Source organism: Oncorhynchus nerka, unplaced genomic scaffold (genome assembly GCF_034236695.1).
Source record: "Oncorhynchus nerka isolate Pitt River unplaced genomic scaffold, Oner_Uvic_2.0 unplaced_scaffold_1154, whole genome shotgun sequence".
NCBI lineage: Eukaryota > Metazoa > Chordata > Actinopteri > Salmoniformes > Salmonidae > Oncorhynchus > Oncorhynchus nerka.
In genome coordinates this window covers 22660-35420 of record NW_027040173.1, presented here as the reverse complement: position 1 = coordinate 35420, position 12761 = coordinate 22660, and the positions used below count along the sequence as shown (strand labels likewise).

The 12761-nt window shown below is 42.4% G+C and overlaps 1 protein-coding gene across 2 annotated transcripts in view; it reads left to right on the top strand.

Annotated features, from left to right (window-relative positions):
* Positions 1-12761, top strand: part of LOC135569869 (L-rhamnose-binding lectin CSL2) — a 29882-nt gene that overhangs the window by 12851 nt on the left and 4270 nt on the right. The window contains exons 2-7 of one of the 2 annotated variants that reach the window (XM_065016075.1): positions 1592-1627; positions 2206-2259; positions 2343-2478; positions 2926-3035; positions 3172-3216; positions 4159-4297. In XM_065016075.1, coding sequence (XP_064872147.1) covers positions 1592-1627; positions 2206-2259; positions 2343-2478; positions 2926-3035; positions 3172-3216; positions 4159-4297 — 520 coding nt within the window. The remainder of the gene's footprint in view (positions 1-1591; positions 1628-2205; positions 2260-2342; positions 2479-2925; positions 3036-3171; positions 3217-4158; positions 4298-12761) is intronic. The other variant, XM_065016076.1, reaches the window with a different exon arrangement.

The following is a 12761-nucleotide window of genomic DNA, read 5'->3' as shown; positions in this document are numbered from 1 at the left end:
GGTACCAGTACAGAGTCAATGTGGAGACTATATACAGGGGGTACCAGTAGAGTCAATGTGGAGGCTATATACAGGGGGTACCAGTACAGAGTCAATGTGGAGGCTATATACAGGGGGTACCAGTACAGAGTCAATGTGGAGACTATATACAGGGGGTACCAGTAGAGTCAATGTGGAGGCTATATACAGGGGGTACCAGTACAGAGTCAATGTGGAGGCTATATACAGGGGGTACCAGTACAGAGTCAATGTGGAGACTATATACAGGGGGTACCAGTACAGAGTCAATGTGGAGGCTATATACAGGGGGTACCAGTACAGAGTCAATGTGGAGACTATATACAGGGGGTACCAGTACAGAGTCAATGTGGAGGCTATATACAGGGGGTACCAGTACAGAGTCAATGTGGAGGCTATATACAGGGGGTACCAGTACAGAGTCAATGTGGAGGCTATATACAGGGGTACCAGTACAGAGTCAATGTGGGGGCTATATACAGGGGTACCAGTACAGAGTCAATGTGGAGGCTATATACAGGGTGTACCGGTACAGAGTCAATGTGGAGGCTATATACAGGGGGTACCAGTACAGAGTCAATGTGGAGGCTATATACAGGGTGTACCGGTACAGAGTCAATGTGGAGGCTATATACAGGGGGTACCGGTACAGAGTCAATGTGGAGACTATATACAGGGGGTACCAGTACAGAGTCAATGTGGAGGCTATATACAGGGTGTACCAGTACAGAGTCAATGTGGAGACTATATACAGGGGGTACCAGTACAGAGTCAATGTGGAGGCTATATACAGGGTGTACCGGTACAGAGTCAATGTGGAGGCTATATACAGGGGGTACCGGTACAGAGTCAATGTGGAGGCTATATACAGGGGGTACCAGTACAGAGTCAATGTGGAGGCTATATACAGGGGGTACCTGTACAGAGTCAATGTGGAGGCTATATACAGGGGGTACCGGTACAGAGTCAATGTGGAGGCTATATACAGGGGGTACCAGTACAGAGTCAATGTGGAGGCTATATACAGGGGGTACCAGTACAGAGTCAATGTGGAGGCTATATACAGGGGGTACCAGTACAGAGTCAATGTGGAGGCTATATACAGGGGGTACCAGTACAGAGTCAATGTGGAGGCTATATACAGGGGGTACCGGTACATAGTCAATGTGGAGGCTATATACAGGGTGTACCGGTACAGAGTCAATGTGGAGGCTATATACAGGGTGTACCGGTACAGAGTCAATGTGGAGGCTATATACAGGGTGTACCGGTACAGAGTCAATGTGCGGGGGCACAGGTTAGTCGAGGTAATTGAGGTAATATGTACATGTAAGTAGAGTTAAAGTGACTATGCATAGATTATAAACAGAGAGTAGCAGCATAAAAGGGGGGTCTAGGTAGCCCTATCTGAGGACTAGGTGATGTCCCATGTCTGTCTATACGCAGTACCATACTATATACTGTACATTATTTATATACTTACTGTATATGCTGTACACTACTCTTCTGTAAAGAATTGCGATGAGACTGACCAAGGTTAGAAAAGCTGAACTAGCTGTGTGATGTGTTTCAGTGCTGGCTTCAGTTTGCTGTACACTACCAGCTGCAGGTACACAGTTCTTAGTTAAACCCGACCAGTTTGTGTGTGTGGGTGGTTGTCTATGTTTGTGTGTGTGGGTGGTTGTGTGTGTGGGTGGTTGTGTGGGTGGTTGTGTGGGTGGGTGGTTGTGTGTGGGGTGGATGTCTATGTTTGTGTGTGTGGGTGGTTGTGTGTGTGGGTGGTTGTGTGGGTGGTTGTGTGTGTGGGTGGTTGTGTGTGGGGTGGATGTCTATGTTTGTGTGTGTGGGTGGTTGTGTGTGTGGGTGGTTGTGTGGGTGGTTGTGTGTGTGGGTGGTTGTGTGTGGGGTGGATGTCTATGTTTGTGTGTGTGGGTGGTTGTGTGTGTGGGTGGTTGTGTGGGTGGTTGTGTGTGTGGGTGGTTGTGTGTGGGGTGGATGTCTATGTTTGTGTGTGTGGGTGGTTGTGTGTGTGGGTGGTTGTGTGTGTGGGTGGTTGTGTGTGTGGGTGGTTGTGTGTGTGGGTGGGTGGTTGTGTGGGTGGTTGTGTGGGTGGTTGTGTGTGTGGGTGGTTGTGTGTGTGCGCACATCCACATCTATAACGTTATGGTAATTATGTTTCTCACTCAGCGACGAGAGTGGTCACCTGTGACAATGGAGAAAACGTCCAGTTCCTGTTCTGTGGTAAGAACACACACATTCTATCCTGATGGTCTCTCCATAGTGCTGTCTGTTTCTTTACATGTTGATTTTTCTTGTCCTGCTAGATTCTGGAGTGATCTTCATTGAGAGAGCTCTGTATGGAAGGACTGACGGAACCACCTGCAAAGAAGGACGACCTGCCAACCAGCTGACCGACACACAGTGTTCACAGACGGGCACCCTGGAGGTCCTCTCACACAGGTACTCAGTCAGTGTTTATTTGATGAAGACATGCACCCTGGAGGTCCTCTCACACAGGTACTCAGTCAGTGTTTATTTGATGAAGACAGGCACCCTGGAGGTCCTCTCACACAGGTACTGTCAGTATTTATTTGATAAAGACAGGCACCCTGGAGGTCCTCTCACACAGGTACTCAGTCAGTGTTTATTTGACAAAGACAGGCACCCTGGAGGTCCTCTCACACAGGTACTCAGTCAGTGTTTATTTGATAAAGACAGGCTGGGATTCAGAGGCATGTTGTTGAAAAGCACATTGCAGTATCAATGTGCCTTTTTAAAGCCAAATTTCCTGATGTTCACAGTAAACACTGCAAATGTTTGCTTTAAATGTCAAGCGCTGCATGCTTGTTGACACCGCGTTTGATTAAATCCCAGCCATAGCTCATCTTACCTCCTGATATCCCCCAGGTGCAATGGGAAACAGGTGTGTGAAGTGAACACTGAAGTCTTCCGTACTTCTGACCCCTGTGTTGGAATCTACAAATACCTGGAAACCACCTACACCTGCCTCCCAGCAAGTCAGTCTGTTTCTATGCATATTAATACAAAACACTAAACCAGGCTAATGTCTGCTATGAAAATGTATGTCTTTTATTTATGTCTGCCCAGCAGTGGCCAGTGTGGTGTGTAATTCCTGTTTGTTTGTCTTGGCAGCACGCAGCATCACGTGTGAAGGCTCTGATGTTCAACTAGAATGTGGTAAGGCTCTGATGTTCAAATAGAATGTGGTAAGGCTCTGATGTTCAAATAGAATGTGGTAAGGCTCTGATGTTCAACTAGAATGTGGTAAGGCTCTGATGTTCAACTAGAATGTGGTAAGGCTCTGATGTTCAACTAGAATGTGGTAAGGCTCTGATGTTCAAATAGAATGTGGTAAGGCTCTGATGCTCTACTAGAATGTGGTAAGGCTCTGATGTTCAACTAGAATGTGGTAAGGCTCTGATGTTCAAATAGAATGTGTTAAGGCTCTGATGTTCAACTAGAATGTGGTAAGGCTCTGCTGTTCTACTAGAATTTGGTAAGGCTCTGATGCTCTACGAGAATGTGGTAAGGCTCTGATGCTCTACTAGAATGTGGTAAGGCTCTGCTGTTCTACTAGAATGTGGTAAGGCTCTGATGTTCTATTAGAATGTGGTAAGGCTCTGCTGTTCTACTAGAATGTGGTAAGGTTCTGATGTTCTATTAGAATGTGGTAAGGCTCTGATGTTCTATTAGAATGTGGTAAGTCTCCGATGTTCTACTAGAATGTGGTAAGGCTCTGATGTTCTACTAGAATGTGGTAAGGCTCTGATGTACTATTAGAATGTGGTAAGGCTCTGATGTTCTACTAGAATGTGGTAAGGCTCTGATGTTCTACTAGAATGTGGCAAGGCTTTGATGCACTACTAGAATGTGGTAAGGCTCTGATGTTCTATTAGAATGTGGTAAGGCTCTGATGCTCTACTAGAAGGTGGTAAGGCTCTAATGTTCTAGAATGTGGTAAGCTTGTCAACACTCTGCTATACAATATATTCTCCTCTCATATGATGATATATAAATTATATAATAGCATAGCAGAGCAGTATTATATACAGTTTATATTACCATCACTAGAACACACCAAAGACATCCAGTCTTACCTCTCCTCCTCATCTCTCTCAGATGAAGGAACGATCCAGATCCACAGTGCCAACTATGGCCGCCGTGACCAGCTAGTGTGTTCCTTTAATCGGCCCGCTAACCAACTAGCCAACACCAACTGCCTGAGCCAATCCATAACCACCAGTAAGGTGGCAGAGAGGTATTGTACCTGCAGTGTGTACTATTAGAAACGCATGACTGTAGTGTTAACCTGTACTGTAGAAACATGACTGTAGTGTTAACCTGTACTCTAGAAACATAACTGTAGTGTGAACCTGGACTGTAGAACCATGACTATAGTGTTAACCTGGACTGTAGTGTTAACCTGTACTGTAGAAACATGACTAGTGTTAACCTGTACTGTAGAAACATGACTGTAGTTTTAACCTGTACTGTAGAAACATGACTGTAGTGTTAACCTGGACTGTAGAAACATGACTGTAGTGTTAACCTGGACTGTAGAACCATGACTGTAGTGTTAACCTGGACTGTAGTGTTAACCTGGACTGTAGAACCATGACTGTAGTGTTAACCTGGACTGTAGTGTTAACCTGGACTGTAGAAACATGAATGTAGTGTTAACCTGTACTCTAGAAACATGACTGTAGTGTGAACCTGGACTGTAGAACCATGACTGTAGTGTTAACCTGGACTGTAGTGTTAACCTGTACTGTAGAAACATGACTAGTGTTAACCTGGACTGTAGAAACATGACTGTAGTGTTAACCTGGACTGTAGAAACATGACTGTAGTGTTAACTTGGACTGTAGAAACATGACTGTAGTGTTAACCTGGACTGTAGAAACATGACTGTAGTGTTAACCTGGACTGTAGAACCATGACTATAGTGTTAACCTGGACTGTAGTGTTAACCTGTACTGTAGAAACATGACTAGTGTTAACCTGTACTGTAGAAACATGACTGTAGTTTTAACCTGTACTGTAGAAACATGACTGTAGTGTTAACCTGGACTGTAGAAACATGACTGTAGTGTTAACCTGGACTGTAGTGTTAACCTGGACTGTAGAAACATGACTGTAGTGTTAACATGTACTCTAGAAACATGACTGTAGTGTGAACCTGGACTGTAGTGTTAACCTGTACTGTAGAAACATGACTAGTGTTAACCTGGACTGTAGAAACATGACTGTAGTGTTAACCTGGACTGTAGAAACATGACTGTAGTGTTAACTTGGACTGTAGAAACATGACTGTAGTGTTAACCTGGACTGTAGAAACATGACTGTAGTGTTAACCTGGACTGTAGAAACATGACTGTAGTGTTAACCTGGACTGTAGAAACATGACTGTAGTGTTAACCTGGACTGTAGAAACATGACTGTAGTGTTAACCTGGACTGTAGAAACATGACTAGTGTTAACCTGGACTGTAGAAACATGACTGTAGTGTTAACCTGGACTGTAGAAACATGACTAGTGTTAACCTGGACTGTAGAAACATGACTAGTGTTAACCTGTACTGTAGAAACATGACTGTAGTGTTAACCTGGACTTTAGAAACATGACTGTAGTGTTAACCTGGACTGTAGAACCATGACTGTAGTGTTACCCTGTACTGTAGTGTTAACCTGGACTGTAGAAACATGACTGTAGTGTTAACCTGGACTGTAGAAACATGACTGTAGTGTTAACCTGGACTGTAGAACCATGACTGTAGTGTTAACCTGGACTGTAGTCTTAACCTGGACTGTAGAACCATGACTGTAGTGTTAACCTGGACTGTAGTGTTAACCTGTACTGTAGAAACATGACTAGTGTTAACCTGGACTGTAGAAACATGACTGTAGTGTTAACCTGTACTCTAGAAACATGACTTTAGTGTGAACCTGGACTGTAGAACCATGACTGTAGTGTTAACCTGGACTGTAGTGTTAACCTGGACTGTAGAAACATGACTAGTGTTAACCTGGACTGTAGAAACATGACTAGTGTTAACCTGTACTGTAGAAACATGACTGTAGTGTTAACCTGGACTGTAGAAACATGACTGTAGTGTTAACTTGGACTGTAGAAACATGACTGTAGTGTTAACCTGGACTGTAGAAACATGACTGTAGTGTTAACCTGGACTGTAGAAACATGACTGTAGTGTTAACCTGGACTGTAGAAACATGACTAGTGTTAACCTGGACTGTAGAAACATGACTAGTGTTAACCTGGACTGTAGAAACATGACTGTAGTGTTAACATGGACTTTAGAAACATGACTGTAGTGTTAACCTGGACTGTAGAACCATGACTGTAGTGTTACCCTGTACTGTAGTGTTAACCTGGACTGTAGAAACATGACTGTGGTGTTAACCTGGACTGTAGAAACATGACTGTAGTGTTAACCTGTACTGTAGAAACATGACTGTAGTGTTAACCTGGACTGTAGAACCATGACTGTAGTGTTAACCTGGACTGTAGTGTTAACCTGGACTGTAGAACCATGACTGTAGTGTTAACCTGGACTGTAGTGTTAACCTATACTGTAGAAACATGACTAGTGTTAATTAACCTGGACTGTAGAAACATGACTGTAGTGTTAACCTGTACTCTAGAAACATGACTGTAGTGTGAACCTGGACTGTAGAACCATGACTGTAGTGTTAACCTGGACTGTAGTGTTAACCTGTACTGTAGAAACATGACTGTAGTGTTAACCTGGACTGTAGAAACATGACTGTAGTGTTAACCAGGACTGTAGAACCATGACTGTAGTGTTAACCTGGACTGTAGTGTTAACCTGGACTGTAGAACCATGACTGTAGTGTTAACCTGGACTGTAGAAAATGACTGTAGTGTTAACCTGGACTGTAGAAACATGACTGTAGTGTTAACCTGGACTGTAGAAACATGACTGTAGTGTTAACCTGGACTGTAGAACCATGACTGTAGTGTTAACCTGGACTGTAGTCTTAACCTGGACTGTAGAACCATGACTGTAGTGTTAACCTGGACTGTAGTGTTAACCTGTACTGTAGAAACATGACTAGTGTTAACCTGGACTGTAGAAACATGACTGTAGTGTTAACCTGTACTCTAGAAACATGACTTTAGTGTGAACCTGGACTGTAGAACCATGACTGTAGTGTTAACCTGGACTGTAGTGTTAACCTGTACTGTAGAAACATGACTAGTGTTAACCTGTACTGTAGAAACATGACTAGTGTTAACCTGGACTGTAGAAACATGACTGTAGTGTTAACCTGGACTGTAGAAACATGACTGTAGTGTTAACTTGGACTGTAGAAACATGACTGTAGTGTTAACCTGGACTGTAGAAACATGACTGTAGTGTTAACCTGGACTGTAGAAACATGACTGTAGTGTTAACCTGGACTGTAGAAACATGACTGTAGTGTTAACCTGGACTGTAGAAACATGACTGTAGTGTTAACCTGGACTGTAGAAACATGACTAGTGTTAACCTGGACTGTAGAAACATGACTGTAGTGTTAACCTGGACTGTAGAAACATGACTAGTGTTAACCTGGACTGTAGAAACATGACTAGTGTTAACCTGTACTGTAGAAACATGACTGTAGTGTTAACCTGGACTTTAGAAACATGACTGTAGTGTTAACCTGGACTGTAGAACCATGACTGTAGTGTTACCCTGTACTGTAGTGTTAACCTGGACTGTAGAAACATGACTGTAGTGTTAACCTGGACTGTAGAAACATGACTGTAGTGTTAACCTGGACTGTAGAACCATGACTGTAGTGTTAACCTGGACTGTAGTCTTAACCTGGACTGTAGAACCATGACTGTAGTGTTAACCTGGACTGTAGTGTTAACCTGTACTGTAGAAACATGACTAGTGTTAACCTGGACTGTAGAAACATGACTGTAGTGTTAACCTGTACTCTAGAAACATGACTTTAGTGTGAACCTGGACTGTAGAACCATGACTGTAGTGTTAACCTGGACTGTAGTGTTAACCTGGACTGTAGAAACATGACTAGTGTTAACCTGGACTGTAGAAACATGACTAGTGTTAACCTGTACTGTAGAAACATGACTGTAGTGTTAACCTGGACTGTAGAAACATGACTGTAGTGTTAACTTGGACTGTAGAAACATGACTGTAGTGTTAACCTGGACTGTAGAAACATGACTGTAGTGTTAACCTGGACTGTAGAAACATGACTGTAGTGTTAACCTGGACTGTAGAAACATGACTAGTGTTAACCTGGACTGTAGAAACATGACTAGTGTTAACCTGGACTGTAGAAACATGACTGTAGTGTTAACATGGACTTTAGAAACATGACTGTAGTGTTAACCTGGACTGTAGAACCATGACTGTAGTGTTACCCTGTACTGTAGTGTTAACCTGGACTGTAGAAACATGACTGTGGTGTTAACCTGGACTGTAGAAACATGACTGTAGTGTTAACCTGTACTGTAGAAACATGACTGTAGTGTTAACCTGGACTGTAGAACCATGACTGTAGTGTTAACCTGGACTGTAGTGTTAACCTGGACTGTAGAACCATGACTGTAGTGTTAACCTGGACTGTAGTGTTAACCTATACTGTAGAAACATGACTAGTGTTAATTAACCTGGACTGTAGAAACATGACTGTAGTGTTAACCTGTACTCTAGAAACATGACTGTAGTGTGAACCTGGACTGTAGAACCATGACTGTAGTGTTAACCTGGACTGTAGTGTTAACCTGTACTGTAGAAACATGACTGTAGTGTTAACTTGGTCTGTAGAAACATGACTGTAGTGTTAACCTGGACTGTAGAAACATGACTGTAGTGTTAACCTGGACTGTAGAACCATGACTATAGTGTTAACCTGGACTGTAGTGTTAACCTGTACTGTAGAAACATGACTAGTGTTAACCTGTACTGTAGAAACATGACTGTAGTTTTAACCTGTACTGTAGAAACATGACTGTAGTGTTAACCTGGACTGTAGAAACATGACTGTAGTGTTAACCTGGACTGTAGTGTTAACCTGGACTGTAGAAACATGACTGTAGTGTTAACATGTACTCTAGAAACATGACTGTAGTGTGAACCTGGACTGTAGAACCATGACTGTAGTGTTAACCTGGACTGTAGTGTTAACCTGTACTGTAGAAACATGACTAGTGTTAACCTGGACTGTAGAAACATGACTGTAGTGTTAACCTGGACTGTAGAAACATGACTGTAGTGTTAACTTGGACTGTAGAAACATGACTGTAGTGTTAACCTGGACTGTAGAAACATGACTGTAGTGTTAACCTGGACTGTAGAAACATGACTGTAGTGTTAACCTGGACTGTAGAAACATGACTGTAGTGTTAACCTGGACTGTAGAAACATGACTGTAGTGTTAACCTGGACTGTAGAAACATGACTAGTGTTAACCTGGACTGTAGAAACATGACTGTAGTGTTAACCTGGACTGTAGAAACATGACTAGTGTTAACCTGTACTGTAGAAACATGACTAGTGTTAACCTGTACTGTAGAAACATGACTGTAGTGTTAACCTGGACTTTAGAAACATGACTGTAGTGTTAACCTGGACTGTAGAACCATGACTGTAGTGTTACCCTGTACTGTAGTGTTAACCTGGACTGTAGAAACATGACTGTAGTGTTAACCTGGACTGTAGAAACATGACTGTAGTGTTAACCTGGACTGTAGAACCATGACTGTAGTGTTAACCTGGACTGTAGTCTTAACCTGGACTGTAGAACCATGACTGTAGTGTTAACCTGGACTGTAGTGTTAACCTGTACTGTAGAAACATGACTAGTGTTAACCTGGACTGTAGAAACATGACTGTAGTGTTAACCTGTACTCTAGAAACATGACTTTAGTGTGAACCTGGACTGTAGAACCATGACTGTAGTGTTAACCTGGACTGTAGTGTTAACCTGGACTGTAGAAACATGACTAGTGTTAACCTGGACTGTAGAAACATGACTAGTGTTAACCTGTACTGTAGAAACATGACTGTAGTGTTAACCTGGACTGTAGAAACATGACTGTAGTGTTAACTTGGACTGTAGAAACATGACTGTAGTGTTAACCTGGACTGTAGAAACATGACTGTAGTGTTAACCTGGACTGTAGAAACATGACTGTAGTGTTAACCTGGACTGTAGAAACATGACTAGTGTTAACCTGGACTGTAGAAACATGACTAGTGTTAACCTGGACTGTAGAAACATGACTGTAGTGTTAACATGGACTTTAGAAACATGACTGTAGTGTTAACCTGGACTGTAGAACCATGACTGTAGTGTTACCCTGTACTGTAGTGTTAACCTGGACTGTAGAAACATGACTGTGGTGTTAACCTGGACTGTAGAAACATGACTGTAGTGTTAACCTGGACTGTAGAAACATGACTAGTGTTAACCTGGACTGTAGAAACATGACTAGTGTTAACCTGGACTGTAGAAACATGACTGTAGTGTTAACATGGACTTTAGAAACATGACTGTAGTGTTAACCTGGACTGTAGAACCATGACTGTAGTGTTAACCTGGACTGTAGTCTTAACCTGGACTGTAGAACCATGACTGTAGTGTTAACCTGGACTGTAGTGTTAACCTGTACTGTAGAAACATGACTAGTGTTAACCTGGACTGTAGAAACATGACTGTAGTGTTAACCTGTACTCTAGAAACATGACTTTAGTGTGAACCTGGACTGTAGAACCATGACTGTAGTGTTAACCGGGACTGTAGTGTTAACCTGTACTGTAGAAACATGACTAGTGTTAACCTGGACTGTAGAAACATGACTGTAGTGTTAACCTGGACTGTAGAAACATGACTGTAGTGTTAACTTGGACTGTAGAAACATGACTGTAGTGTTAACCTGGACTGTAGAAACATGACTGTAGTGTTAACCTGGACTGTAGAAACATGACTGTAGTGTTAACCTGGACTGTAGAAACATGACTGTAGTGTTAACCTGGACTGTAGAAACATGACTGTAGTGTTAACCTGGACTGTAGAAACATGACTAGTGTTAACCTGGACTGTAGAAACATGACTGTAGTGTTAACCTGGACTGTAGAAACATGACTAGTGTTAACCTGGACTGTAGAAACATGACTAGTGTTAACCTGTACTGTAGAAACATGACTGTAGTGTTAACCTGGACTTTAGAAACATGACTGTAGTGTTAACCTGGACTGTAGAACCATGACTGTAGTGTTACCCTGTACTGTAGTGTTAACCTGGACTGTAGAAACATGACTGTAGTGTTAACCTGGACTGTAGAAACATGACTGTAGTGTTAACCTGGACTGTAGAACCATGACTGTAGTGTTAACCTGGACTGTAGTCTTAACCTGGACTGTAGAACCATGACTGTAGTGTTAACCTGGACTGTAGTGTTAACCTGTACTGTAGAAACATGACTAGTGTTAACCTGGACTGTAGAACCATGACTGTAGTGTTAACCTGGACTGTAGTGTTAACCTGTACTGTAGAAACATGACTAGTGTTAACCTGGACTGTAGAAACATGACTGTAGTGTTAACCTGTACTCTAGAAACATGACTTTAGTGTGAACCTGGACTGTAGAACCATGACTGTAGTGTTAACCTGGACTGTAGTGTTAACCTGGACTGTAGAAACATGACTAGTGTTAACCTGGACTGTAGAAACATGACTAGTGTTAACCTGTACTGTAGAAACATGACTGTAGTGTTAACCTGGACTGTAGAAACATGACTGTAGTGTTAACTTGGACTGTAGAAACATGACTGTAGTGTTAACCTGGACTGTAGAAACATGACTGTAGTGTTAACCTGGACTGTAGAAACATGAATGTAGTGTTAACCTGGACTGTAGAAACATGACTAGTGTTAACCTGGACTGTAGAAACATGACTAGTGTTAACCTGGACTGTAGAAACATGACTGTAGTGTTAACCTGGACTTTAGAAACATGACTGTAGTGTTAACCTGGACTGTAGAACCATGACTGTAGTGTTACCCTGTACTGTAGTGTTAACCTGGACTGTAGAAACATGACTGTGGTGTTAACCTGGACTGTAGAAACATGACTGTAGTGTTAACCTGGACTGTAGAACCATGACTGTAGTGTTAACCTGAACCTGGACTGTAGTGTTAACCTGGACTGTAGAACCATGACTGTAGTGTTAACCTGGACTGTAGTGTTAACCTATACTGTAGAAACATGACTAGTGTTAATTAACCTGGACTGTAGAAACATGACTGTAGTGTTAACCTGTACTCTAGAAACATGACTGTAGTGTGAACCTGGACTGTAGAACCATGACTGTAGTGTTAACCTGGACTGTAGTGTTAACCTGTACTGTAGAAACATGACTGTAGTGTTAACCTGGACTGTAGAAACATGACTGTAGTGTTAACCTGGACTGTAGAACCATGACTGTAGTGTTAACCTGGACTGTAGTGTTAACCTGGACTGTAGAACCATGACTGTAGTGTTAACCTGGACTGTAGTGTTAACCTATACTGTAGAAACATGACTAGTGTTAATTAACCTGGACTGTAGAAACATGACTGTAGTCTTAACCTGTACTCTAGAAACATGGCTGTAGTGTGAACCTGGACTTTAGAACCATGACTGTAGTGTTAACCTGGACTGTAGTGTTAACCTGTACTG